Consider the following 27,326-nt stretch of genomic DNA (forward strand, 5'->3'; position numbering starts at 1 on the left):
TGGAATTGCGGTGTGTGTGTGCATCATCTGGTCAGACTGAGTCTTAGATGAAGAACAGAAGGCATCTGAGTTTGGCAAACACAGTAAGTACCTGTTCCATCATTGTGTACAAAGGCACATATGTAAAGTTTCAGCATAAATTACCATTCATCTCTCTGGTTCTTTCCATCTTTCTTATAATATTTTAAAGAATCATTGTTTTAGTCTGTTGTAAACTTACTGAAGATCTTCTGGAGTTTAACCCAGAAAGAAGCTCGGCACCCCACAACCTTTCCCTCACTCCCCTGCCCAATGGGATGAGGAAGAAAGTCATAAATAAAGAAGTAGAACTCATAGATTGAGATAACTATTCACTAAAACAGAAAAGGAGAGGAATAATAGTAATGATAATTGTGTATATATATATTTACAAAACAAGTGATGCACAATGCAATTGCTCACCTCCTGCAAGCTGATGCCCAGCCAGTTCACATGATGCCTTACGATATGGAATATCCCTTCTGACAGTTTAGGTCTGTTGTCACAGTTCTGTCTCCTCCCAGCTCCATGTTCACCCCAGATCCTTTGCTGTCAGGGCAATATGAGAAGCTCAGAACTGAAATATCTTTGGCTCTGCACAGCACTAAAGCATTGGTGTGTTATAGTGCTCTTCTATAAAGTGCTATTTTCCTGGGGAGTCCATCCAACCTCTAAAAAAGACTGAAACTGTGCAATTATTCTGGGGGTTTATGCATTGCTTGAAAACAAGACCAGCACTCATGGCAGCAATAGTCTTTCTGTGGTTCCAGTATCAGTTTCTTCTGCGATACGTATGTTCTGTGACATTGAGCTGCTTTGCTATTCTGAAATACGTAAATTAGACCAGAAAACTCAGCTAAATAATGCAAGAATCAGTCTTCACAAGATTATACGGCAAACTAAAATGCTTTCTTTTACTTAGCTCAGGCACTTCAGCAATTCCCTACATATGTACCTGCACTACTTCCAAATCTGTAGGGCACTGGGGAGACAAAAATCTTAATTAATCAAGTGACTAAAATAGTAATTTCACTTTGGAGTTACATGTGAGATCTTGATCATTAATACAGACTGGAGACTGAATTCTGGGCAGTGACATAGAAGATATGTTTGTAATAAGAAAAAAAAAAGTGTTCATTTAAGTCTTATGAGCAGCAGAGCCTGATTTATACTCCTCCTAGGGCAGAGTTTGCCTAATGAAGGTGAAGAGCCTTGGGTGGTGTCAGGAAGTAGTAGGTTTTATTATGCTTGTTTTAGTGCAGGGTGCTGCCAGCTAAAAAGCAGGATTTCTCCTATCTGTCTTGAGGCACAAGTGATAATCCCTTTCCTTGGCGTGTCCATGCAGAGTGCAGCACTATCACGATCACTCTGTGTAAGAGGCTTATTTTGCCTCTGAGTGTTGCTGCAGTTTTTCTGTGTGTGTTCCCCAGTACCTCAGAACAAACCACGACCACAACACTTCAGCACAGCAGTATGAGGATGTGGCTACAGCTTGATAAAGTTCCTGTATTTCCTTGGAACATCTGAGCACTAATACAAGTGTTAACATTTTTCATGTTGCAAAATCCATGACCATAGAAAGTATCAGCCGTATTTGACAACTGAGAGAGTAGTTATAGCAAGATCAATTGTCTTGCTCAACGTCACCCAGAAACTGTGGGAATTAAAACCAGATTCCTTCACATGGGCCCAAACACGAGACATTCTTTCCTCTCTCGTGTCTGAGTCTCAAGATTTTTCAGGATGTTTCTGAGGCCTTCCACAGCTGATGAATCTGTCTGGCTATGTCTGTCATGCAAATGCAGCCAGTGCCATGTGTTAGCCAGAAGTCTGAGCCAGGCACAAGGCAGCAGGATGTTTTTGCTCCTGATCCTGATCTGATAGCCTCTTTACCCCGACATTTTTGCCTTTATTCAGGATCTCCTGGAATAGTGGGTTTTGCTTTGTGCTGGATGGCTGCTAGTGATATGGATTCCCTAAACATTTGCTGCACACAATGAAAATAAATGTAAGTACTTATGAATGTTTTAAGCTCACATTCTCCCTGTTTCTTGTGCAATGCCTCTTTGGATTCTTTTGTCTCTCGCATTTAGTATAGGATACTCACTCGCGGTTGTTTTTAGTATCCATAAAGAAGCAAGAAAAAGTAAGAATATTTCCTTCTCGCAGGCAGATCCTACCTCTTCTGTGCACTCCGTGGTTGCTCCAAGTATGTCACAAAACTGTAACAGTGCTTTTTTCAGTTCTGTGTTTAATAAGATGTACCTGCCTATTCGGGTGTTTTCACAAGTAGACAAATGCTGCATATTTTTACTCAAAGTCTTAGCAGTTCTGAAACCATTAGTATTCATAAATGCTCAGCACTACAAAGACCACTCCAAAATTCTTATACAGTATTCCCTGCAATTTTACTCTATATTTTTACTGCTATAAAAACATCTGGTTTGGATCCAAATATTGGTACATATTTGTGTTTTCATAAAAGAACAGCATAAGCATAAAGTTTCTGACAACTCACAGCTTAGAGATTTTCTGAGGCAAAGAACTTTTCAAAGCATTCCTCCAAAGTTTTCTGCCACACAGACTTATCTGTGTTATCCAGGCAAAATTTTAGTACCCATTGCATGCTGTGAAAAGGTGCTGTAAAACCTGAAGATGTAGAGTTAGTGTTCAGTCTTCCACTACCACATCTAGACCTGGTTCTTTAAGGCACAGCTTAGAGACCAGAATAACACGCAGTTTCATGTTAATACAGTTTTTTTTTGAGGTTGTATATGTCTTGTTAATGTAGATAGAAGATGTATTGCCACTGGAATTACCAAGAAATTATACAATGGCTTTGAATTTGGAACACAGAGAGTAATATGAAAAGTCATAGGCATTGTTCTAATGTTCCAAGACTGTTTCGATTCACTTATTTAACACCTGACCTTCTTTTAATTTGCAGTTCTTCTAAAGGTCCTTGCCACAACCACTACTAAAAAATAAATACACGAGTCAAACCACAATTGAGAGAAGATTTGAGAAGCAGAAAAGATGCAGAGCAAAGACAGCAGTCCACCAGACGGTGGCTATGGATGGGTTGTGGTAGTGTCAGCCTTCATAGTGATGGGCCTCACTGCTGCTGTCCTCAAGACTTTCGGACTCTTCTTTGTTGAAATCCAGGAGCACTTTGATGAACTTGCAAGCACCATTTCTTGGATCACTTCAGTAACTATTGCCACCTTTCATTTAGGAGGTACGTGGAAGTGGCCCTTTAGCATTTCAGTTTTAAGTCCTAACTATAAAATTAAAACATGCAAGAACAACACTTCTTTCTTCTCTCTGTTCAAAAAATTGGCATTTGCTTCCTCTTATAAAAATGTGCCTCAGACATTAAATGGCATAGTGGGTCCTCTGTGTATACACTGAAATTTGGTAACCTTAAAGCACTCAATGTACCTAGTCTTATGATTCAGTTTTCCTACAGACTTTGTATCAAACTCAGGGATGATAATCCTAAGAACTTCAGAGAATGCTGGACCACGTTCTAATCCAGTCTGTGCCAGTTCACTGATTTGACAGTGACTATCATTTTTCCAAGTACTTCAAGACCTAAACGTTGTGACCCTGCCTACTAAATAAGCCATCTGCTACCAAAATGGTGACATCAGTTCCCTTGTTTCTTCTCCTTTTTCACTCCACAAAGCTTCCCTCTACTTCTGCCTTATGCCAGTTCAGGCTTTCCTTCCTTTCCTCAAAGCGATCCTATGTCCTTTATCTAACAGAAAACTCATGAGATTAAAAGGAAAAAAAAAAAATAAATCAGTTCACCCATAGAGAGGAAAAGGAAGACAAGACCATACAGACAGTAAACAGACAGCAAGGGAAGAGAGAGAACTATATATCAGCCAAATGCTGTGAGCAATTGAATCAGGTCAAATACTCCATCTTACCAAAGCAAGAAGGGAAGAAAATAAAACACACTGCATTTGGCTCTTCATTTAGTAATCAGAGCCTTTTGTGCCACTGCGACCATGCTTTACCATAGCAGTGACAATTTCAAACATGTATGGGCAAGAACGGCACAGAATTTGTAAAGTCCTGTCTACATACTCTCATGTAGAAATGTAATTGCAGTAAGTATCCTCATATCATAAATTTTATTAGAGTTTTGTTTGTGAAGACATTTCATTGATACTGTGTAATTATATACATCCTACTCAGTCCAAGCCTAGTGCTTACAAGGATCTTGAGCAACAGATCTTTCTTGGAAAAAATAAAATAAGGACATAAAAGTCAATCAAATTTAGAGTCCAAAGATAAAGCAAATCGTGGGCTGCCAAGTTTTTACTAGTTCCACAAGGTGTTACACTTGAAGTTTGGTTTGCAGTGTTCTTTCATTCTGACAGAAATAATCAATTGAAAAATCCTTTAAAAGCCTGTGGTTTTTTGTTTGTTTGTTTGTTGTTTTTTGTTTGTTTGTTTGTTTTTCATGCATGGCTATTAAAATCTAATTATTTGGTTTACAAATCAGACTTACCACTGGCCTAAATGTGATACTACTATGTCATTCGGACACATGAACTTAATGCAGCAAGAAAAAATGTCAGTGTAGAAGGATAAAAGAACTCAAGGTCTTACAGTTTTTAAAAATTACTATTTTTATTTTTTGCTTTTCATATACCACCAAATTACAGTGGCCTAAACAGGTTTTAGTCTGTCCTACTTCAATGAAAATTGTTTCAGTTTTCAGCAGAACCTGCTTCTCTTTCTTTGAAATCATTTGAAAATTATCCTCTTTCAGTGAACTGAGCTTGATAATCAAACATTCTAAAACCCTTCCATGCAGCAATCTGTGAATTATTGCATCACTCAGTAATTTTCCTTCTGCCTTTGCTTCATTTATAGGGAACAGAAGACTTACTGACGAAGATCACCTGAGCCTCCAGTTCCTTAAGCATCTTTCCTGGCCTGGCTTAGCCCTTCCTAACATGTTCCACTGTGAAACCTTCAGTGTGTCATTTGGCTCAGTATGAAGGATGATTAGTAAATTATTAACTTTTCCCATTTGGATATTTTCATCAGCATCTCTTCATCTTGCATAGAAGGAGAGCACATTTCTGTCCGAGGATCTGCATCTACAACAGGCTGTTTGATTTACCAAGAGCAAGGATCTTCCCCATTACATAGGCCTCCTTTTGTTTTGGTATTAGTGTACCTCTTCCATCACCTCTCTCTCTGGCACTGTGATTGCAAGTTTCCTGAGTATTGCCCTTTATCCTTTCAGACTCTGTTCCCTTGTTATCTTCTCCATTCCCAGCTCTGTGGCCAGCTCCTTTCTTCCTCCTGCTACCCCATGTTGCATTTCTGCCTATTTCCTCTCATTCTCTAAAAAAAAAAAATATTGCCCTGTGTATCAGCCCTTCTCCAGCTGCAGATTTTACCTCCATCATTAGCACTTCCACAGCTGCCTCTTGTTATCTTCAAGCTACTTTTCTCTCATTTTACTCATTGTACATACATGAGTCTCCAGCTTCATACACATCTTCTTGTTTCATCCCTTCCTCTACATCTGACAGACCATTACTGATTGCTCCTATCATCTCTACGTGCTCACCAAATCCTTGTACTTTTGATGCAAATACTGAAATAATGTTTATTTGTATTTCATCTACCAGACAGCCTGAATCCTGCAGCTTCTGTGGCTGTTAGTACCTCCCTGCCAGGTTTATTTCACTTGCTTTAGCTATCAAAGTCACTTCTTATCTTACTTAACGCAGGTGAAAGTACAATAGCTTGCCCCTACAAGTTACTATAAAAGCTCCCTCTCGGACTGCCACCTATTCTTTGTCTCCCTCCTTCTTTCAGTTTGTAAACAAAACTCTCATTAATTGGATTTCTTTATGGTTTGGGACTCCAGTTTCCACAATATCGGTGATTTTTGTGAAGCAGAGTAGGTGTATCCTGCAAGAAGGCGGAAGGAACGAGTGGTTATTTGTGTTACTTGGGTTCCATCTAGTGGTCGTCCTTGTTTCACAAAAAGGGTAAATTCGGCAGACGGGAAATACCTCCACAGAACTGGCGATAGTTCGAATGAATTTGGGAGTTTTAATATTAAATGTGCTGCCTTTTCTCTGTCAGCCCAGATCTCGACCTGCCTTCCTGTACAGCAGAATACAACAGAACGAGGCCATCTCTCCCTCACATGTGCACGACAGCCATTGGGTTTGGCATGCACAATAAAGCTATTACTTCTTCAAATGCTTTGTTTGATTGCTCAGGCATGTCACTCTGCTTAATGTTTCTAACGTGTTTCTCTTGCTCCTGTTCTGCTGTTGATCTAGCCCCTGTTGCCAGCTCGCTATGTGTAAAATACACCCATCGTGCAGTTGTGATCACTGGAGGACTCCTTGCATTTTCAGGAATGGCACTGGGATGTCTTGGGCTCAACATGATCTGGATGTATGCAACAACTGGATTCCTACAGGGTATGATTTCATGGCTTAATGGGTTTCTTGCACGAGCGACTCAGAGCCTTTATTCAAGGATGCTAATGGAAGGAGTTTTAAAATCTGATTTTTATTTTGATTTTATAAACATCTAAAACCGGTGATTGTATTTAAAGGCTGTTTCCCTCTTTTCCCACTCTAAATGTAAGAATTTGTGCTAGAAAATTGCATGACAAAGTAGAAAACTGATTATCAGTTTTTCATCAGAAAACTGATGAAAAATACTAGTGATTTTTACCTGCAAATTGTATGTAACCAGAAAAGGAAAAGTATTTTTTTATCAGAGGCTGATAGCTCTATGAAGGCCTGGGGAATCTAAAGCACACTGAAGTACATGGACCTAGACATCCAAGACACTGTATTTTCTATTATGTGATCTTACGTTTTGAGCACCTTCTCTGGCTTTCGGTTGATTTCAGTCCTTCAATTCCAGGTGAAAAGAGGCCAGAAAGTTGGCAGGAAGCAAAGCTGGCAGGGAACAAAATAAACCATTCCCAGTTCTGTGCTGGTTACTTGAAAATATCTGGAATTTGCATTCTTTGCCAGTCCTGACCCTGCTAAGTGATTCCAAAGAGCTGTAAAAATTAAAGTAAATTAAAGGAGGTTTGAAGCCAAGCAGTCAGGAGAGACAATGAGCAGTACCAGTAGCTGGGGAAGTTCTTTACTAGGAGAGCGGTTAGGCCCTGGAACAGGCTGCCCAGGGAGGTTGTGGATGCCCCGTCCTTGGAGGTGTTCAAGACCAGGTTGGACGGGGCCCTGGGCAACCTGATCTAGTAAATGTGTATGTTTGGTGGCCCTGCTAGGCAGGGGGTTGGAACTACATGATCCTTGAGGTCCCTTCCAACCCGGGTCATTCTGTGATTCTGGTACACCAACAGCTTCATTCACGTTATCCCTTGCTTTCTGATACTGAACACAGCTCAGCTTAACCCAGAGATCTGATCTAGGACCACCTTCCTATTTGTCAAAGCAACTGTTGTTATTTTTTCCATGGTGAGAATATAATTGTGTATACATCATAATACATCATATTCAACCTACTCTTACAGAACAAGAGCCACAAATACACTGTAGCATGTGGCACAGATGAGCTGATTCTTTCACTAGGAATAAAAACATTTTAATATTCCCAGTTACTATCTTTGCAATCATAGGAGCACTGACCTTAGTAATTTCCAGCTTAATAGAATGCTTTAAGAGTATCTAACTGATGGCACTCGTATTGGTGTTTTTCAGGACTTGGGATTTCCTTTTCATGGACACCAGCCATCAGCATTGTTAGCCATTATTTTTCCAAGAAAAGAGCTCTGGCCAATGCTATCGCCAGCGCTGGGGAATGTGCGTTTGCTTTTACATTTGGGCCATTTTTCCAGTGGTTGATTGGTCAGTATGGATGGAAAGGTGCCCTCTTGATCATAGGTGGCACCCAACTCAACATCTGTGTCTGTGGAATACTGATGCGACCCCTGACAAGCAGATGCCGCCCTGAAGTGAGCCATCCTGAACCACCACCACCAGGCAATGGTGCATCTAAGAGAGACAAAGAAGGGAAGTCTACCATCACACACAGAACCTTCAACTGGATGCTTTTGAGGAGAGCAGAATTTGTGCTTTATGCCATGTTTGGCATACTAGCTGCAATGAGCTTTTTTGTTCCTCCATTATTTTTAGTTCCACTCAGCTACAGCCTGGGAATAGACGAATCTTGGACTGCATCTCTCCTGTCCATTTTGGCTATGGTGGATTTTGCAGGTAGACTGCTATGTGGCTGGTATGCCAATCTCCACCTTACGAAGACTATTCACTTACTGACAATGACAATTACCTTGATCAGTACCTCCTTGATGCTTCTGCCACTGGCTAACAATTACCTGTCCTTGGCAATATTCACTGGCTTCTATGGATTCTTCTTTGGCACAACAGTTGCTGTTCACATTACGGTGCTAGCAGAAGTTGTGGGCATGTCAGATTTTGACAGTGCTTTAGGGCTTTTCATGCTGATTCGAAGCTCTGGAGGATTTCTGGGGCCTCCGCTTGCAGGTAAGTTTATACCCTGATAAACACAGGTGTGTTATGTGGATTAAAGCTTTGTAAAAACCAAGGTTTTTTCTTTCAGTAACATTGATGGCTTTTTGATAAATGATTAATGGGGAAGCCAGTAACACGGTGGGTCACTTACCAAAGTCTGCGGCCACCAGAGGGCCTCTCCTTTCCTCCTTAAAACCCTGCAGTTGTGGTCCAGCTTTCAGCAACTGTTGGACATGGAGATCCTAAGATACAAAGCTGCGCAATTTATCGACTCTTCTGCCATTGCTTTTATTGCCTGGTATATTTTGAGTTGCAAAGCATTTCAAACTGTGCAGCACTTTGTTTTTTTAACAATTAGTGTCTGGATGAATAGTGAATAGCGTGTGAAATTTCCAAGTGCAATAACAGGACAATGTTTAATGCTTTTGTAGTGTAGGAAGCTGCAAAAAAGAGTACATAGTCAGGGTGGTGCTCCCGTTATGAGAATACATGTTCGCACTGATGAACTAATTCACGCTGGCCTGTGTTCTATCAGTCACATTACTGCCTTTTATTATTATTATTTTCTTCCTATCCAGGTCTCATTGTGGACATGGCTGGAGACTACAGAGCAGGCTTCTACATGGCAGGAGCCACTCTCATCCTAGCTGCTGTATTCTTAATTGTTTTAGATCAATTTCAACAAAGAAGTGAAAGAGGAAGCCACACTAATACTAAATCAGAGAAGTCACCATTACCTTACACCTCCTTCCATTTCCTGAAACTTCAGAAAAGGAGGTACCAAGACCATGATGTAGTGGTGTGACAACATTGGACATCATGCAACTTAGAATTATGGAAGTGCTTTGTTTTCGTGAAAGCCAGTATCAGTAGGATTTTAAATGATGGGTGTGTTGAATTAGATTGTTTAAAACAGAAGAAGAAAGTCATTAGTTTACAAGCAGACAATACCTATAACCACTGTCACAATGTTATTTTGATGCTGCAGTTGCATTTTGCCTTTACAGGTCTTCAACAGAGCCCCACAAGGCTGTGATAGGGAAGCTATGATCTAAACAAAATTACCATGAAGTGTGTATGCAGCAGACAGAAACATTCCCCTCAAACTACAGACCAGAGCCATCACTTTAAAATAGAAAAAGGCAGCAGCTTGCAGATGTTTAGCCTGGAAAGCAGTATTCAGAATGACCATTGAACAGGCTGGATATGAAATGAATTTACACTTACTCTACAGAGCAGGCCTGGAATCTAAATAAACTTCATAAATGGAGAAAATCACATCAATAGTATAATTCAGCAAAGAGAAATGTAGTCCTGAGTATCAGAAGCCGTGATAAAAGCGCACTTACATAAGATGGAGAAGGACTGACAATTAACAGTAGAAGACCTAAAGTTTTGTTGGACTTCAAACCAAGTAAGACTCTCAAATGTAACAGTGTATTAAAACTAGTAAATATCTCTTTGTGCAGTTGTATGATAGATGAGAAAACAATGCTTGCAAGGCTTTAAACAGAATGGGTACATAAAATTCAAAGATTGAAGTGTAGCAAGAATGATAAAGGTTGAAAATAAAATGCCAAAAGAAAAAGTTTGTCCCATCTAGAAATAAAATGTTATTCTGAAAACAAAAATAGTCAAGCTACTCTACATTTATAGCTGCTTCATTTATGAACTTCAGAATGTTTCTCTCTTCAAACATTCAATCTGTGTAGCCATGATTAACATCAGCTGCTCATCTAAAATAACTATTTCTTGTCCCATGAAAATTAACTCAAGATTTTAATTTAATTCACAGGAAATTAGCTCAGCTACTCATAAAACAATGACCTGCAAGGGCTTGGCTGCAGAGCACACAGTGGAAGGGATGTAGCCTACAGTGTGAGGTCTGTAGCAAGGACTAGGAGCTTCCAGAAAAATAAAGTTTCATTTATGTCAGTTTTGTCAATTTAAAACTTAGATTTCTTTGGTCACTGCAGTGTTCTGATATTCAAAAAACCTCTTCATTTTTATTTCTATTTCTTTTCATTTGAAGCAGAGGGGAAGTGTTGGAGAGGAAAAATAATGGGGAGACATTTAATATAGGACGTTTCCTTTCTATTATAATTCAGTATTTTCTATTAAAGTTGTGTATTTCACTTACAGCCCCTGTCACTGATTTCTGTGTTTGGGTGCATCCTGAGATCTCCCAGTGGCAGTGCAGAAGGCCGGCAGCCTCCTGGGCTCTGGGTATGGCAGCCATCAGAGGAAGGGAGGTGACTTTTTCTCCTTGCTCAGCAACGGTGAATTCATTTCTGGTGCACCCAGTGCTGTAAAGAAATGGACAAGCATGACTGAGTTCAGCTTGGGGCTTGGGGGGCTGTGGGCACTTCAGGAGTGGAGTAGTGTGGCTATGGGGGCACCCAGCAGCAACCCCAGCATTGGCAGCAGTGGACAAAGGAGACACAGCTGGGCTCTGTGCTGGGTGCACGGTGAGAGTCTGAAAAGAACAGAATGAGCTGAGTGTGAGATGCTCAAGCTGGAGGTGAGGAGAAGACTCTTCCCACTAGGATGTCTTGGCCATGGAGCCAGGGCCCAGGCAGGGTGGGCTGGTTCTGTCCTGAGGACCCTCCTGCTCCAGTATTGTGAGGCCCTGAGCATCCTGGCCTGAGGGTGGAGAGTTCTGCTCCAGGCAGGGTGGGACTGGAGACTCCCATGTGGGCTCAGCAGGAGAGGCAGGGCTCTGTGATACTGTGAGGGGAGAAAGGAAGTCATCTCAGAATGATGGAATCACCCGTATCAACAGAATAAAATAAAAGGAGACATTCTTGTTAAAAGGTCAGGCATATTATTTTCAGTTAGACTAGAAACATTCATTTCATACCTATCATAAAGATCCATCAGAGTGTCGTAGGTTATCCACAGGCTGCTGGCTATGAGCAATGGCTGGGTTTGCATGGGGCTTCCTCTTACATCATCTCCTGAAATACAGCATTTTAAAAAGTAACACTTGTAGAATTCACATATAAACTCCTTTGCCTTTATGCTCATGGAGCTGGAAATGCCACTTCAGAGAAATGGGCTTCAGTAAAAGAACTGAGATCAGGACCAGGACATGGTGCTTCACCTTCCCATCCACCCAATTCTTCAATAGCAGCGTTGTGTATTTTCATACCAGATGGCACCACTGACCCATGACAAAGTTCTTCTCCTACATCCCTTTGTTAAGCTGTTAACAATAAATTCTTTCAGAACAAACTACTCGACCAGTTGACATTTCCTCCTCAGCACTGCTTGAGGCAAAGAAGGAGCAGAGACGCACCAGTTTGGGTATCACATGGATTTTCTGTATGTGTCAGCTCCAAATCTGAAAGAACAAACAGTAGTTTTCAGTCAGCATTCCCTCACAGAATTAAAGCTTTTCTTCAGGAGAACACATGGCTCAGGAAGGTATTCCGTGACATTTTCGGTGTGTTACACAAGAGCCTGCATGTTTCTTCAGGAACTTACTGGACTGTGATGGGGCACATTTACTACTTTACACACATGAGTATCTACAGAAAGTTTCCCTATATCTCATTCACCTTTGAAACTCCTACTAGATTCATCCAGAGTGATCCAAACTTAAACAAAAAGTCTTTTGGAGGACAGAGAGGCCCAAATTAATGATTCACTGAGAGAAATGTTGGACAGAACATGGTCCTTCGTGGTCCTTGTATCTTTTTTCCCTTTGTCAGTAACTAATGCTTCTGACCCACCACAGAACCAGGAGCTCTGGATTAATTACAGGCTGCTGTTTCTTGCCTGATGCTCTGAATGCAGTTATTACAGCTTGTGTATATGCGAGCACAGTGACAGTTCACACAAATCCACTGGGAACCAGGTGTCACAAAACCATGACACCAGGCTTCACCCGTTCTGCGGCCCACAGAACAATCTCTGTTGCAGCATTTGCCTATGAGTATGGAACCAAACTACTTGCCATAATTAATCTAAGGCACTTCCAACACGGTGTAACAGCGTCCATCTTTCAGTTTTGCTCCAGCACTGTCAGTCTCTACACGGTGTTTCAATGGCACAAAATACATGGATAAGCAGATATTTAGTTAAGCATGTCCCAAAACTCCATTTATGTCAGACTTCAGCCACAGAACAACCAGCCCCAGCTCAAAACATGCTTTAATTTAGTATCAGGCTGCCCACCTCATGTTGATGGGCAGGCAGAGTGGTGCTGAGCTTCTAGCAAGGTAGGTAACCCCATGAAGAAATAGCAGATTTCCAAGGTGCTTATTAGGAGAGAAGAATACAGGCTGTGAGAAGAAAGTTGTCTCCTGGCCCCTTTCATGCTAATTAATGCATTCAGAAGTTGCACTGAAAGGAATTTAAACTCGTGATAGTCATAAGAGAGCAGATCAAAGAAGGAAAAAAGCAGAGCAAGTCAAGGAGAGGAGAGCTGCACATGCCCTTAGTTAACAGACAGCGTACAGGTCTGAAGAAGGTAAGGCTCGCATTATAATTTTTTAATTCTACCTAAACACAAACTTTTCTATGTTGTTTAAAAATGATGCTTTAGTGGAGATTTAACAGACTCGTAGTGAAGTCTGAAAACGCTTTGATTCCTTGGATAGAATTTTCTTTGGCAAATTCACTGATTTTGACTCTGACTTTACCCCAGTATGAGATAGTAGATGGGTTGGATGCTATCGTATACAATCTGTTGACCTGCTTACAATGATGGAGACGTGACTCCTCATGGATTCTTCCTCTGTAATGTTCAGCCTGTTTTTAGTTGGATGATTATTCTCTTACAACTGAGAATTAGGATTGTAACTTCTCTGTGCTTGTTGGCCAACATAAATTAGTGTTACCACCTGAAAACCAACAGACCTGCAGCAGTTTGACCCTTTGAACACTTACGGGAGGTAGCAGAAATACAGGAAGACACGCGGATGTGCATAAAGTTCTTTTTATTGCTTCCAAACTTTTTCCCTCCTCCAGAGAAATTGTCTTTATTGTTTTCTTTATTCCTGTGAGATTTTGCTTCAAAGATCTGTCAGTGATTAGTGCCTATAGTGACCGTGTTAAATCACTGCCTGCTGTACTCACATGAGTTCATGTTCATAGTTTTCGAGTTTTTAAACTGGGACAGTTGCATATGAATCTGCCTAACTGTGGGAACAGCAGGCTGACCCACCTCTCTAAAATGCCCCCACTGAAACCAAAATCTGATGGTATTTATTACGCCTTAAAGATAACAGATATTTTTGTTCTGTTCTAATAGGTGGTTTTGAACAGGGGTAGGATCTCAAAATGCCCAGAAGAAACAACCATCAAGATGGAAACTACTTTAGAGGAAAAGGACGCACCTATTTCACAGCAGAAGAGTAAGCATAAAGCAAAACCTATTTTAGCATGTATGTAGGGAAATAAACCTTACACTGAAAAGAAATGTACAGAATAGTGCAAAAACAAATACTGGGGCTGTACAAGGAAGAAATGCATTTCTGGTTGTTTTGTCGTTCTCTGCAATGTTTGTCATGGAATTATCCAACAGAGCTGGTTAAGAATAACAGAGATGGTTAAGAATAATCAGAACTGCAGAATTCAGGAATATGGAGCTTGATCCGATACTCACAAGTCATATTAACCTTTATGATAACACTACCGGGGTTGCTGAGGCTCATTTGGAATTACATATTGGAGGTTATTATTGGTAACAATACCATCTTTCAGTGTGATTTATGTCCCTTCAGAACCTCAAAGATACAACACTTCACTCTAAGGAATACCCCAAAGAATAGTATCAGTGGAAACACCAGGTAAATGGAGAATACCTCCTAAAAGCAGATGGAGACATCAATATGAAACAAACGAGACTCTCACTAAATCATTCCTGAGTGAAACTCCATAAAGTTCTGCATATTCAGTTCAGAGTCCTCAGGTCACAAGAAAGAGTGCTCCATGAAACACTGAATCATGGAAAACGAGAGCAAGGAAACGTGAAAGGTTCTGATGGGTGACATTCCCCACTCCTCGGTCCCAGTGGAAAAACTTGAGGGGAGTTACTTTGGAGAAACTGGGTACCCAACACACAGCGGCGTGCTGGGATGGGTTTATCCCAACTCATATAATCTTTTGTTCTTTTTTTTCCCTTGCCAACTTATCCCTCTGAGCATTTCCCAGACTCTTCTGTTCCTAAATGTGCAAAGAACCCAGAAATGAGGAGTGAATGCTCAGTGCCTTAACGTAGAGCACATTGGTGCGGGAAGGAGAGTTTTTTAAGACCAAGAAACTAGAGTAACTTTGTCATTTTGCTTTCCAGTATCCTAAGCAGAGGGAATGATGTCTTACAGCACAGTGTGCAGGGCCTGTATTCCCTAAAATGCCGTCAGTACTTTTCCTACTCTGTCACAAAGCAAGAACTTAACAACTGTAGAGCTGTTCATGACAAAAACACTGAAGTTTCTTACTCGGTTTTTGAAACTGTGTAGTGTTTAATGAATAATTAAAAGAATTATGTTGCCAGAATTCACTGCAATACGATGCGGCTGGGATACATTTCTCAGTTCTCACTGCCTGGATAAACTGAACAAACATGAGATGCCTCAGCAGCGGTGACACCTATTTTACTTCTCGTTCCCTTCCAAAGCCGTAACGCTGTTTGCTGAATTTACACATAGGGATATTATTTAGAAGCATGTGTTGTCTGCAGATCATTAGCTTCAAAGCTACAAATATTTCTCATTTTTAGAATGTTTTAGATCTGGGCATTTAGCTAACAGCTTAATGTACAGAGACTAGCTTAAGTTACTGATGCTTTATTTTCTGTGGTATACCCAGCTTTATCCCTCCCTCTGGTAAAAGGAGAGGGATATAAGCTCCCGATCTAACCATTCTTGCTCCCAAAAGAATGCACCCAGTTCTACTGTTACTTGTCTTATGTCCCACACAGAGCCCTGGGGATTGGGATCTTCATTTTGGTGCTGGCCATGCTGCTTATCTTCGGCTGCTGGTTTTACAAAAGACGTAGCGGCTATAAAAGACTACGGGTAAGGACGGTAGATCACTTTCACACATGCTATCATTCTCACAACATACTGTCATTATTTGCATTACATTGATGCTGAGAGCAGTAAAGCTACCATTGGATGTCACTGTCTCAGGCAAATCAACAGGTAAAAACATGGAATATGGAATGCAGTAGAACTTGCAAGCGGGTCAGAGGAGCTGTAAGCACAAGGAAGCTTTTCACAACAGGTCGATGGAAAGATCTAATCTCTAGGAAGCGTATTTAAATCTACACATATTCTAAATATACACATATTCTAACAACAAAAAAAAAGGCCAGACAGACTTTGAGATTTACCTTCTAAAAACAACTTCTAGAAAATATTAGTTTCTATTAGTTTCACTGTTTTCTTCAAAAACATTGGAAAAAACCATATTAGATCTGTCCCACCACATTCGGTGTTGGAACCTTCAGATGTCCACCTTTGGCACTCTGCTTTTCTTGCTGTGAAATGGAGGCAGTTTTTAACCGTGCACAGCGAAGGTTTTGTAGAAGCATCTTTCAGTTTTCCTAATATTTCTGAAAAGATGTGACTGTTTTGGATTAAAAACCACAGATCTCCTCAGCAAATCCATTTCCTCACTGTTCTGATTACTGTCCTTATGCCTTCCCACTGACAGATCCAATGCACATAAACCAACAGAGAACACACAAAACTCAAACCTTCATATAGACGGGAGCTCTTTAATGCTCTCTGTGTACATCATGGCACAACTCCCTTTTTCAATTCCTTCTAACAGTGTGAAGCCCTAATCCCAGATCCTAACCAGTACTGCATGAATACTAAGCCATACAAATATATGTAGTGTGCCCCAGGATTCAAGTTCAGTTTTCCTTTGACTTTCTTCATATTTTCTTATGATCTCTCACAGAGCAAAGGCATCGGCATGGGTGCCATACGAACTGTGGTGAGTGAGGGAGCAACACCGGACTGCAAAACAGCTCTGCAAGAGTACAGGAACTTTAATTCTGTGGTAAGTTAAAACCTGAGCTTCATTTACTTTAAATACTGCAAGACATGGTGAGATAACCTTGGTAAACATTCACTTAATGGTTTCTTTCTTCATTTGTGCACTCTATGCTGGGTACCCCTGTGCTTTCACCCACCTTTATACTTAAATTGTATCATCATTATTCATGAGATAACATATGAAGGCTGAAATCTACCGAATAAACATGCAGCTCTAATAGATATTCTATCATTCTTGTAGACAACAAATAGATTGCATCTGGGAGCACCACAAAACTTCAGGGGTGTGGCTCCTCTAATCACTATAGGAAGATGAGCATCCATGTTCATAATTATTTCAATAAGTTAAAATAACTTGACTGATAAATATTCAGACCAAGATGCAGTTGTATTTAAACAGTCTGAGTAGGAAAAAGGGTAACTAACAACCAAGTGTAAACAAGCCACCCTAATTGTTAACACTGGAAATAAGACTCCTGAAGTTCTAGATGGTGTTGAAATCTCCATTGATAAAATGTCTTTTGTTTATAATTCCTATAAAATGAATTATACGTACAAACATGTATATATATATAAATTAATCTGATGCAAAGCCTGAAAACCTGTTAGGAAAAATGGAAACAGTATAAAGACCCCATGAGTCAGCCCAGCTATTTTAAGCTATAGTGCCACGTCTGATATGAAAGCAGGTGTCTCCTTGAATGTTTCATGTCATTTTATGGCATCTCAATTGTATTTTCAGTCTTTCACACCAGTTTTCCTACCACAGGTTCCTGATGCTCCACCAGCCTATGACAAAATTGCAGCAGAGCAGTCACCACCTCCTTACTCACCGTGACAGCAGCAAGTCTTAAACTCTGAGCACATCCATTCAGTTTCTTCACGCTCCCTCTTCATTTCCTATAAATTCTTAACTTTCTGAAAGCTAAAACTGCAATAAAAATCCACATGCTTTCATAAGCAATTGCTGAAAATTGCCCTTGCTTAATTTAAAGAAGTAGTTCATGAAACGCTTCAATAAAGCTGACTGTGCTTCTGCTTTTTGTTTTTCATTCCTTGTGCTTAGATTAATACATTTTGCTTGGGTTTTGGCTTCTTGCATCCTTCACAGAAGTACCAGTGCTAAGAGCACACCATTGGGTATGTGTATATATATGGGTATAGTGCCATTTTCCCTTCCACCCTAAAAATTAACCTGCACAACAAGACTGTATTTTACAGCAGTCACGTGCCTCACAGCACTTGTTTATGTATCTGACATTAACCAATTCCTTGTGAAATATCAAAGTTTGATCCACGTAACTTGAGAATTTCTGCTTGTAGTCCATGTTATTCCATACTTGTCAGTGCATATAACAACAATCACATCTTGTGTCCCACCGGCAAGAGAACAGTCACAGAAAACAAAGAACTGCAATACAGAGAATCAGCCTTCCTCCCCCTGGTTCCTATCTGAATTATCCTTGTTATCATCCTCCTCAACATCAGTCAGATTGCCCTTTACCAGTTACCTTTTTAGAGGCCACTTATTTCTTTTCCTGCATGCCATCACTAATCCCCCAAGTAACTCTTCACTGACACTCAGGAAAAGCACAGCTCCCATTTTAGACACAGAATCTCAGCCAGTTTTCAGTCTATCTCACTACCTTCACATCCACCCCATCTACTCTATGAGGGTGTTATGCAGGACAGTGTCAAAGGCCTCACTGAGGTCCAGGCTAACACTGCACAGCGCTAGACTTACTGTCTGCAGTTATTTGCAGTAGGAATTTTATACTTGTTATTTGTCTGGTAACAAAACAAAACAAAACAAAAACAAAACAAATCCCTTTTGAATCGCTTCAGAATATTTGCCAAAACATAAGAGCCGTATGGCATGTGTGAACACTTCCTGAACACTAACCTCCTGTAAGGGCACCCTAGCAAAGGATGTTGAAAGGTGCCCCATTTGTACCCTGCAGTACATCACTCCTACAGCAGTATCTACAGAAACCACTTCCTGAACTTTCCTGGAGTCAACACAGATTTAAGATCGTGGTTCTTCCAACACTGGCAAAGGTCCACATCTGCTGCACAGAGAAATGAATGCAGAATCCCACTGTTAATACTGTGTGGAAATAGCAGTTATGACATTCAGAAACAAAGAGATAATATGCACATGATGTGAAAAACTCTTCATCAAAGGATGCTGGGGATGGTAACACTTCATGTGCACTCAAGGAGGTATTCTGGGAAGGGTTCATCCATTTCATCATGAAAAGTGCTTTCAAGTCTCTTAAATAAACACAAAAAACCCACAACACAAAACCATTATGGAACGGTCAGCCATTCCAGTGCCTGACCACTCTCTGAGAGAAAAAGTTCCTTCTCCAATAGTGTTTGGGTTCTGAATGTGTGTGTAATAGAGAACAGAAGTTCACGAGAATTCCAAGCAGACTGAAACAAACTTTGCACAGGTTTATATTTGTCCAATTATAAAATATTTATAAAAAAATCTAACAAATCATTTAAGTAAATAACTTGAGTTATCCAAGTATAACTTGAGTATCTCCAACAAAACTTTTTCTACCTTTGCTCTTCATCAGAATGAATAACAGTGTGCATCTTTCTACAACATGGTCGAAGAAAAACGACAGGCAAGGTCTGGTTCTCCTATCAACTACTCCTATGCATTCTAAGTAACGCAGATACTGATTCTAGTGCAAAAATAAAAAGAAAACGAGCATTCTAAGAGGAAACAAAAATCCATGAAAGTCAGTCCCTTGCATCAGTGAAATGTCAATAAAATGTGTTGCTGGAATAGAACATTTGCTTTTATAGTAACTAAGGTGCCACCCTCTGCCACCTTCCTCTCCATAAAAAGAAGTTACCTGTCACATTCAGCAGCTCGATGCAGTTAGTTAGTACCGCAAAGTCCAGCACGCAGGCATATCTTTCTACTCGGAATCTTCAGAACAGACCACAGGATGCCTTTAATGACAAGTGGGTGAGGTGTACCAGACCAGTTCTTCAGAAATAAAAGGAAACATCCTCATGCTTCTCAAAACAACAATTTCCATCTTTCCCAGCCCTTAAATAAGACAGATATTGCAGATCTAGAACTTCCAGAACATCGGCTGACTAGATATCAAATTAATTTTCAGAACAGCATGAAGGGCAGTTAACACAGAGGAATCTGCAGGTTTATTCTTCAGACCAGGACAGGATCCAACCTGTGAGCAGCAAACAAAGGGGGGAAGGAGAAAACTAGAGAGGATAAGGAAGAAAAGCTTAAACCTTGTCTTTGAGAAAAACAGTCCAAGAATATTGCTAAAGGAAGACAAACAAGTTATTCTGCCATTTAGAAATCAGTACTACTAAAAAGATAAGAGACGTTCAAGAGTTCTGAAATCCTCTGTTCCACATTGTTCTTAAAACAAAAAAAACAAACATGAAGTGAAAACAACAAGAACCAACAAACATGAAGTGAAAACAACAAACCGTCTGCATGTGCAAAGATATTTGACCTGAGGCACCCTTCCTTTGTATGCTAAAGAACACACAAAAATCTTAAAAGGTAATAAACTCCTCAATTTCCATGTGCACTGCAGTAGGCAATGATGAATGCAGCTGGTCTGCTGAAAGTGGCCCATGGGGTTTCATGACACCAAATGCTGAACCTACATACCATTCATAAAAAAGAAAGGTGAGTGCAACACTAACAATGTTCCCTTTAATACCAGGCGATGTTTTAGCATTATCCTTTCATGAAGACTCGGATCAATGAAAAATTAAAGAAAAAAGTACACACCTAGACAGCATGACTGGTGAAAAAACTGCACAGCTTATTCTGACTAGATAGGAAGTCAAAGTGCCACCTTGTTACTGTTACCAGATACATGGAAATGCATATGTCACTGCAAAAGACTGTAATGAATTTTCAAGATATCGAAAAGCTTTATGACAAAATGTGGTAGTCAGTGTGATTTAGAATGGTGTTGGGGAAACCATTTCTAGTCTTACATTGAAGATTTCACGCAATTTAACCAGAGGTTATCCCTCTTTGTGTCAGGAGGATTCAATTAGATTATTTCTAATTCAATTAGGGTCTTCTTCCCTACTCTAAGCATATCACGTGAAATGTAAGCCATGCTGAGAAGCCGAAAATACTAAATTCCATTGACTATATAAAAAACCCTGCATTCTGATGTGACTATATGTATTCTGCCACAGTTTAACAGACAGACACAAGGCAGTACAGCAACTTGATTTATTATATGCAGATTCCTTTGCATTGTTGCTAAACAGTACACTGGTCCAAAGTTACTAAAATACTTAAAAAACTATACATTATGTAAACAAAACATAAATAAGACAGCATAGTTCTTTGTACATACAGTTTAGTACAGATTGTTAGGAATTCATGAATATTTACAGTTCTATACCATAGACTGCATTTTTACAATGCATAAATATTTATTTTTTTTTACAGAAACAAATCAAAAATAAATTTGACAAATAAAAAGGAGACACACACTGTCATAAACACACTGCCAAACAGTCCATATTGTAAGATGGAATATGTGCAAAAAGCTAGATTTTTCAAAACCGTTTAATGAACTCATTGGTCATTTCTGACCTTTTTACTAAACAACTCTCTGACAAACTAAATATATTTTTATTTCTTATCCCCATAGGTAAACTGGAAAGTGTAATCTTAAGTACTTTTGAGAAAATCAACTGTTTCAAACAACGTAAGAAATCATTCAACAGTTGTAACTTCCAGAGTCAGAAGAATGCCCCACAGTTTCAAAGTGGCTCATTTGCTCTAAACTCAGGATGCAGCGTTATCAGGTTTATCAAGGCAAGATGACTGAGATACAGGGAAGACAGTGGTAGAAATTCTGCTCGTGGACACAACGACAGGAGGCAGTGATGAAGACAGCGAAGAAACTTTTGATGCTGGAGTATTTATAGCATTCAGAATAGCTCCCTCGGGACTGACTAACAGTTTTTTGATAGAAGTGTCCAACTGAAACACTGAAGTGTTGTTGGGTAAACGAGAGTTTGAAGGATGAACAGCAGAAACCACAGAGGATGTAGTTGGAACATTAGCAGATTTTATCACTGAAGACATAGACAGTGTTGCTGCAGGTAGTGGACTACATGAGCTAGATGGAGTGCTGAGAATCTGTGGTGTTGCATGTACAACGGGCAAAGCATCTGCAGACCCAAAGGAGTTCACAATTTTTGTAGAGTTTTTCAAAAGTCGTTGTGACGTTTGCCAACTCAGTGCATTACTTGGTGCTAGCACGATTTTTGAGGTTGCTGGATTAACCACTGGTATACCTTGAGCCTCTTGGCCATGGTTAATATTTAAAGGAGGAGTCTGCTTTGTGTTGTAGGAGAGAAGAAGGACATGGCTGCCAGCCCCAAGGCCTTGTGGTGGAACAACAAAACAAGTGCCATTAATCATTATCTGAGTTCCAGGTGCCAAAGGCATACAAGTGTTAATGACTATCTTCTGCTGAATGCAAGGTTCATTCAGTTGACCTCCTGCCTTGCTTGTTATAGCTGGTGAAGCTGCACACATCTGAGTGGTAGAAGCAACGGTATAAGCAGGACTTTGTTTCTCTAGACTGGGAGGCACCTGCTGGCATTGCAGTGATGAAAAACTTGGAAAATTAACAACTTTACCTGTATTTGGTGAGGCAGGGGTCAACAAACTTTGAGGTTTCTGAGTACCTGTGTTACTTGGCCCAGCAGCTGTAACTCCAGATGACTGAAACTGCAGCAGTGTAGGCAGCTGGCTTTTTGGTACTGGAGGAGGAGCTGGAACTGCTGCCAACTGAGGAACTGTATGTAACACTTTGCGTGGGCTGGCTACAGATCCAGGCAAGCTAATGATTGGAAACTGCAAGGCAGGCGTTAAGTTCTGAGAAGATACCGTTGGCTGAGTTGTTGAAATTAGCACAGATGAAGCAAGATGTCCTGTTTTCACAGTTGATATACCTACAGTATTTCCAATATTCGCTGTACACAGTCGATTACCCAGAACTGGCCTTACTCTTGAGGGATCATTTCCACCACTCAAAACAGTAGGCCGTGTCCCAGAAGAAGTCCCACTTGGTGCTACTGAAACAGACTCTGGACAAGCATTTGCTGTTGGAACTGATAAGGAATTGGTAGCTTTTGCTGCAGCGCACAGAGATTCACTAACTGACACAGCACTTTGACTCATAAAACTTGAACACACAGGAATCAAACTACTAGTACTTGCCAACGATAAAGCCAAGCCTATGTTTTTTTTGTCTTCTCCCTTAGAAATTGCAGAGTGCAATATATTAACTGGTGGAGTCTGCTGTGCATTGCCTTTCGTATTTACAATGGTTTGACCTATGTTTAGTCCAATTTTCACATCTTTTACCTGAGCAATAGTTGGTGATGAATTTATTCTTATTGATGCTCCCATTGTAGATGGGATCAGAACCAACTGTGGTTGCTCTGTGGTGCTAACAAAGGTTTTGCTTATACAAGAAGGAAGGTTATGTTTCAGAGACTCTGCTACTAGGCTAGTGGCTGAAGGTCCATTGGGAATTGGTGTGTTAATGAAAACTAACTTCTGAGCACTAACACCAGTTGATGCTAGAGATGGTATAACATTTACTCCTGTTGTACCACAGGGGGATAAAATAGGTGGATTTGTGACTAAAGTAAGTTTCTGTACTGGAGTACCACTGATAAAATCTCCATTTATTACTGAACTAGACTCTGATTGCATAACAGAATTTGTTTTAGTTTTAGTATCGCATTGCTGCTGCACAGAAGAACTTGAAGTTACAACAGTGTTATTTTGTCCAGTGCTAGTCACACTAATGGGACTGTTTGGAGTTGCTGATATTGAGCTGCCAGCTGATGAAATGCAGGATGAAGGACAGGACACTTGGCAGGTGCTCTCCACTACTTGACCCAAAGTGCTCCCAATAGCAGGCTGCTGTAATGTGAATTTGATGCTTTTATCCACTGTCTGGTTAAAATCAGCTGGGAAAGATGGAGTGTTAAAAGACGAAACTGTTGAGGGGGCAAATCCAGAAACACATGATTGTCCAAATTGTGGGAGACTAGATGAGGCTGTTGCTACAGATGAAAGTGCAGAAGATGATAATGCTGTGGTTTTTGGCACCAAAAAAGCCTTAAACTGAGAAGCATATGTCAAAACTGAACCAGAAGATACACTAGTAGGTGAAATTTGGTCTGGGTTTGTCTGCACTTTAACAATTCCTGTGTTTCCACCTCGTGTTGTGACCAGAATAGACTGTGATTCTCTTATACACACGGTTTTCAACTCTTGCCTAGTTTCAAAGGATTCATTTGCTTGCTGTGATGCAAGACAATGAAAGGCAGTTGCAGTGTTTGTAGATGCACTTAATGCTGTTGCTGATATCAAAGACTGACTAGCTGTGGAAATACTAGGTGAAGACAAAAACACAGGGAATGTGGTAGTCGCAACTTCAGTTCTTGGCTTGTCATGTTCAGTTTGGCACACCTTAGCTGTTGATGATACCAAGTTACTTGTCGTAGCAGGTAGTGTCTGTGTACTGTTGGTGGAACCAGTCCCTTGTGACAAGTTGCTAATATTCTTGTTAAAAATTGTACTTGTTGAGTGAGAGGTAACATTTGTAGGCGCTGTTACCAGGACAGGTGTTAAGGATACATTGACATTCGTTATTTCTGGGAAAGTTGCACAGGGCAGCTCAGAAGAGTTCTGCTGGAGTAAATTACTATCCTTGGACACGACTTTTCCTTCTTTCTGTTGCAAAAGAAAATTCTTAGGTAAGATAAGAACTTGTTGCATGACTTTTTCACCAGTTTTAGGGTCAATCACAGGTTGCATTTGAATTTTCACGGAGCTGTTGTGAAGGTCTACTGGTATGCAGTGACCATTTGGCATTTTATATACCATTTGCAAAGGAGTCTTTGAACCTGTCTGACATGGCAATGCTGGTTTTATCTGCGATGATTCAACAGGTGATAAAACTGGCTTTTCAGAAGTAGGTACATTTATGCCTGGTGGAGGTGACAGTTGATTCGTTAAGGTCACTTTGTTCCCAATATTCTTGGCAAGCAAGGCCTGGATGGGTTTGGTCCCTTTCAGAAAGCTCGACACTGATGTTGCAGGATCTGTCAAATAAAATGATTCTGGAGATGATCCTTCAAGTTGCTTCAGATCAGTCAAACAACTGTCTGTCTGTAGGCTACTTTCTGAACTCTGGACTGCAGCCTCACTAGTGCTCAGCTTAGCTTTCTTTCTAGGTGAAAGCTCATTAGTGTTTTGATCCAGACAACTGTTTTGCTTGGACTGCCGTTTAACAGATTTGAGCAGTGTCTTGTGTATTTCTTTAGAAGTAGATTCTTTTTTCAGAAGTTTGCTTTTCCCAGCAGGTAAATTCATCTCTAATAGCTTCATTTCATCTGCAAGGATATTAAATCAGAAATCACATTTTACAAGTTTGCAACTGGTATCTCCATAGAACAAATTAATAGTGTTTAGGTAAAGGAAAACAAACAAACAAACAAAAACAAACAAACAAACAACCCCCCCCCCCCAAAAACCAAACCAAAACACTTTAAGTGTGGGGATATGGGCAGGGAAAGTGTCTGCTCCTTTAAAGGCATCTGGTCAAGGACCTTTTCTAGTGCAAAATGGGGATAACAAGAAAAAGAGGAAGCTGTAAGGAGTAACATACTGAGATACAACCTGACCAGCACAGCAGAAAATGAGGAAAATCAAACTTTGTATTTGTATTAATTGGTGAATGCATGTGAAAACGTAATAATGTTTCTTCCAGCAAGGTTATCTGACTGGGGTCAGTTGGGACAGAAAGGGAAAATGGGAAACCAGAAATAAAGTATGTAGAGACACAGACCAAAGAAAACAAAGGGACAATGACAAGAAACAACTGGTCCCTTGGGCTCTCAAGAAAGTACAAGTGTCACTTCAAGAGAGATCAGTCTGGACTTTGCAATTGGTAAAATCATGGGCATGAGACTGAAGTGTGGAAATAGAACTGGACAAGCCCATGCATGCTGGAGAGGGGGCTGATGGGCTAGGGTTAGGTACAGACTAGGTAGGGGAGATGAGGTTTCCAAAAAAGTGAATAGAAGAGGTCAGCATGTGTAAAATGCACTCCCATCTGACTGAGTGCTGTGTCTGATCATGGCAGTCAGTACTACCTTCTTAGATCTTTTTGTTAAATCCTTTCGTAACTATCTCTGTGTAATCTCACCCCCATCCATGTGTGTCTGTGCTGTGAGGACCAACTGATACCTAGCAGAGAGACATATTTGTGAATGAGATCTGACGCTAGTCAGACCATGGCAGTAGGCACCCCTGACTGGAGCAGTGGGGCTCCTAGCATAAGTAGCTGGAGGGGCCACAGCCTCCTGGATCCTGCAGAATTTGTGGCCCAGAGTGCCAGCTAGTAAGAATACCAGTGCAAATGGATCCATGCCAACTAGTGGAGCCAGACATGTAGGTGTACATATCTTAAGCCTGCAGTGTCAGTTAGTGGAGCAAGTGTGGCCAGTGGGCTGAGAATGGTGTGCATGTCCTGCAAAACAGTGACTGAGGAGACTGGTGTGCGTCAGGGGCTCCACACTGGTCCACACATCACAGCCCATGTGCCTGTTAACAGACAGTGAAAGAAGGCCCAAGCACCTTCATCTTCCCCAAACAGGATGTGCATGGGGATATACAGGCTGGACCTGCAAGGGGCTGAGGTCCAGCCTGCAGTATCAGGTGGGTAAGGGTTTGTGCTGTGCATCCAGGGGAACTTGGAAGTGTAGAGTACCTGCGAAACAAGTGTATATGAGTGCTAAGTGTTTGCAGCAAGTATCAAGCTGGACCAGTCAGTGAGCAAGGCAAAACTGTTAGGTGACTAGGGGGACTCATGATTCAGGCAGGTGGACAGAGGGGGCTATGCCAGCACTGAGGGAACTGGCAAACATGTATTTGTTAACCTAGAGCATATAATGTATGTGCCTTCATCAGTAAGCATCCACCAGCTGAAAAGGAGAGTTTACAGATGTCTGCTTATGTTTTATATGAGTCCCTAACAAAGTTGCATCCTGTCTGTGGCAGAACGCATGACCAGCTGTGTCACTGTTGTGTGCATATGCATCTCTCTCTCTGGGATACACGCTCAACTTTGCCACTGGTTGAACTTGTAAACAGGGCAGTAGTAGTTGCACCCCTCAGCCTGACCAGTGACCAGAAGTCCCCAGGTGAACTGGACTGGGCTTCAGTGGCCCAACAGAAATGTTAGGTTAGGTTGCTAGAGGAGGCAGATGTAGTCCTAACAACCCTTAAAAATAAGCATTTGTCACTACAGCTATGAAGAGTAGTCTCTGAGGTGATGACTGTTAATCCACTTCATTGCTTTTACTTTTCTAAAAAAAAGTTATTTTCAATTCAGTGATGTATTGGTTTTATGTAGTAAGGTTTTGATAGTGGGGGAGTGGCAGCACTTGTGTTATGGTTTTGCAATTTGGTTGGTGTTGGTATTCCACATCAGAACACCATGCTTCATAATGGGAGTAAAGGGGACAAGTTTTTTTTTTCTGTGGGCTGCCTTAATGGGCATGTGGGGTGGGGCACCGGAAGGGAAGTGAGGAAGGGGACAGGGTTGCTGGCCGGCTCCCTGCGAGGAGACAACGTGGTCAGAGCTTCCTGCCTTCCACAGCTCCATCAGTGAGATTGGGGACTTGGTATTCTCTTTATTGAAACTCTCTTGTT

General features: G+C 40.8%; 3 protein-coding genes across 4 annotated transcripts in view; 2 read left to right on the forward strand and 1 right to left on the reverse strand.

Moving 5' to 3' along the window:
- Nucleotides 1-366: 366 nt before the first annotated feature.
- On the forward strand, nt 367-10,664 carry LOC107306123 (monocarboxylate transporter 13-like). 2 transcript variants are annotated; one of them, XM_032441152.1, is made up of 5 exons: nt 367-2,026; nt 2,966-3,256; nt 6,345-6,488; nt 7,746-8,549; nt 9,116-10,664. In XM_032441152.1, exons 2-5 carry the CDS (start codon nt 3,055-3,057, stop codon nt 9,340-9,342), a joined length of 1,377 nt encoding a protein of 458 aa, XP_032297043.1. In that variant the 5' UTR covers nt 367-2,026; nt 2,966-3,054; the 3' UTR covers nt 9,343-10,664. The 2 variants fall into 2 exon arrangements, with proteins under 2 accessions (XP_032297043.1, XP_032297042.1); XM_032441151.1 differs by lacking the exons at nt 367-2,026; nt 2,966-3,256 and having other exon boundaries at nt 5,085-6,488; nt 9,116-10,660.
- A 2,264-nt stretch (nt 10,665-12,928) lies between these two features.
- MLANA (melan-A) lies at nt 12,929-17,604 on the forward strand. Its single transcript, XM_015848992.2, has 5 exons — nt 12,929-13,011; nt 13,795-13,897; nt 15,466-15,562; nt 16,455-16,556; nt 17,322-17,604. Exons 2-5 carry the CDS (start codon nt 13,824-13,826, stop codon nt 17,388-17,390), a joined length of 342 nt encoding a protein of 113 aa, XP_015704478.1. The 5' UTR covers nt 12,929-13,011; nt 13,795-13,823; the 3' UTR covers nt 17,391-17,604.
- A 3,182-nt stretch (nt 17,605-20,786) lies between these two features.
- The window catches only part of KIAA2026 (KIAA2026 ortholog), a 60,666-nt gene continuing 54,126 nt past the window's right edge, over nt 20,787-27,326 (reverse strand). Inside the window, exon 9 of the mRNA XM_015848966.2 lies at nt 20,787-25,003. Within this exon, the coding sequence (XP_015704452.1) occupies nt 21,366-25,003 (3,638 nt within the window). The 3' untranslated portion in view covers nt 20,787-21,365. The remainder of the gene's footprint in view (nt 25,004-27,326) is intronic.

The sequence above is a fragment of the Coturnix japonica genome, chromosome Z, assembly GCF_001577835.2.
Source record: "Coturnix japonica isolate 7356 chromosome Z, Coturnix japonica 2.1, whole genome shotgun sequence".
NCBI lineage: Eukaryota > Metazoa > Chordata > Aves > Galliformes > Phasianidae > Coturnix > Coturnix japonica.

Excerpts from the sequence above, each read along its gene's own strand:
- LOC107306123 (XM_032441151.1), top strand. The coding sequence starts at position 6,119 with ATGTGCTGCCTTTTCTCTGTCAGCCCAGATCTCGACCTGCCTTCCTGT. Across the intron at positions 6,489-7,745 it reads AACAACTGGATTCCTACAGG|GACTTGGGATTTCCTTTTCA; the intron begins GTATGATTTCAT and ends GGTGTTTTTCAG. Across the intron at positions 8,550-9,115 it reads TCTGGGGCCTCCGCTTGCAG|GTCTCATTGTGGACATGGCT; the intron begins GTAAGTTTATAC and ends CTTCCTATCCAG.
- MLANA (XM_015848992.2), top strand. The coding sequence starts at position 13,824 with ATGCCCAGAAGAAACAACCATCAAGATGGAAACTACTTTAGAGGAAAA. Across the intron at positions 13,898-15,465 it reads ACCTATTTCACAGCAGAAGA|AGCCCTGGGGATTGGGATCT; the intron begins GTAAGCATAAAG and ends TGTCCCACACAG. Across the intron at positions 16,557-17,321 it reads ACAGGAACTTTAATTCTGTG|GTTCCTGATGCTCCACCAGC; the intron begins GTAAGTTAAAAC and ends TTCCTACCACAG.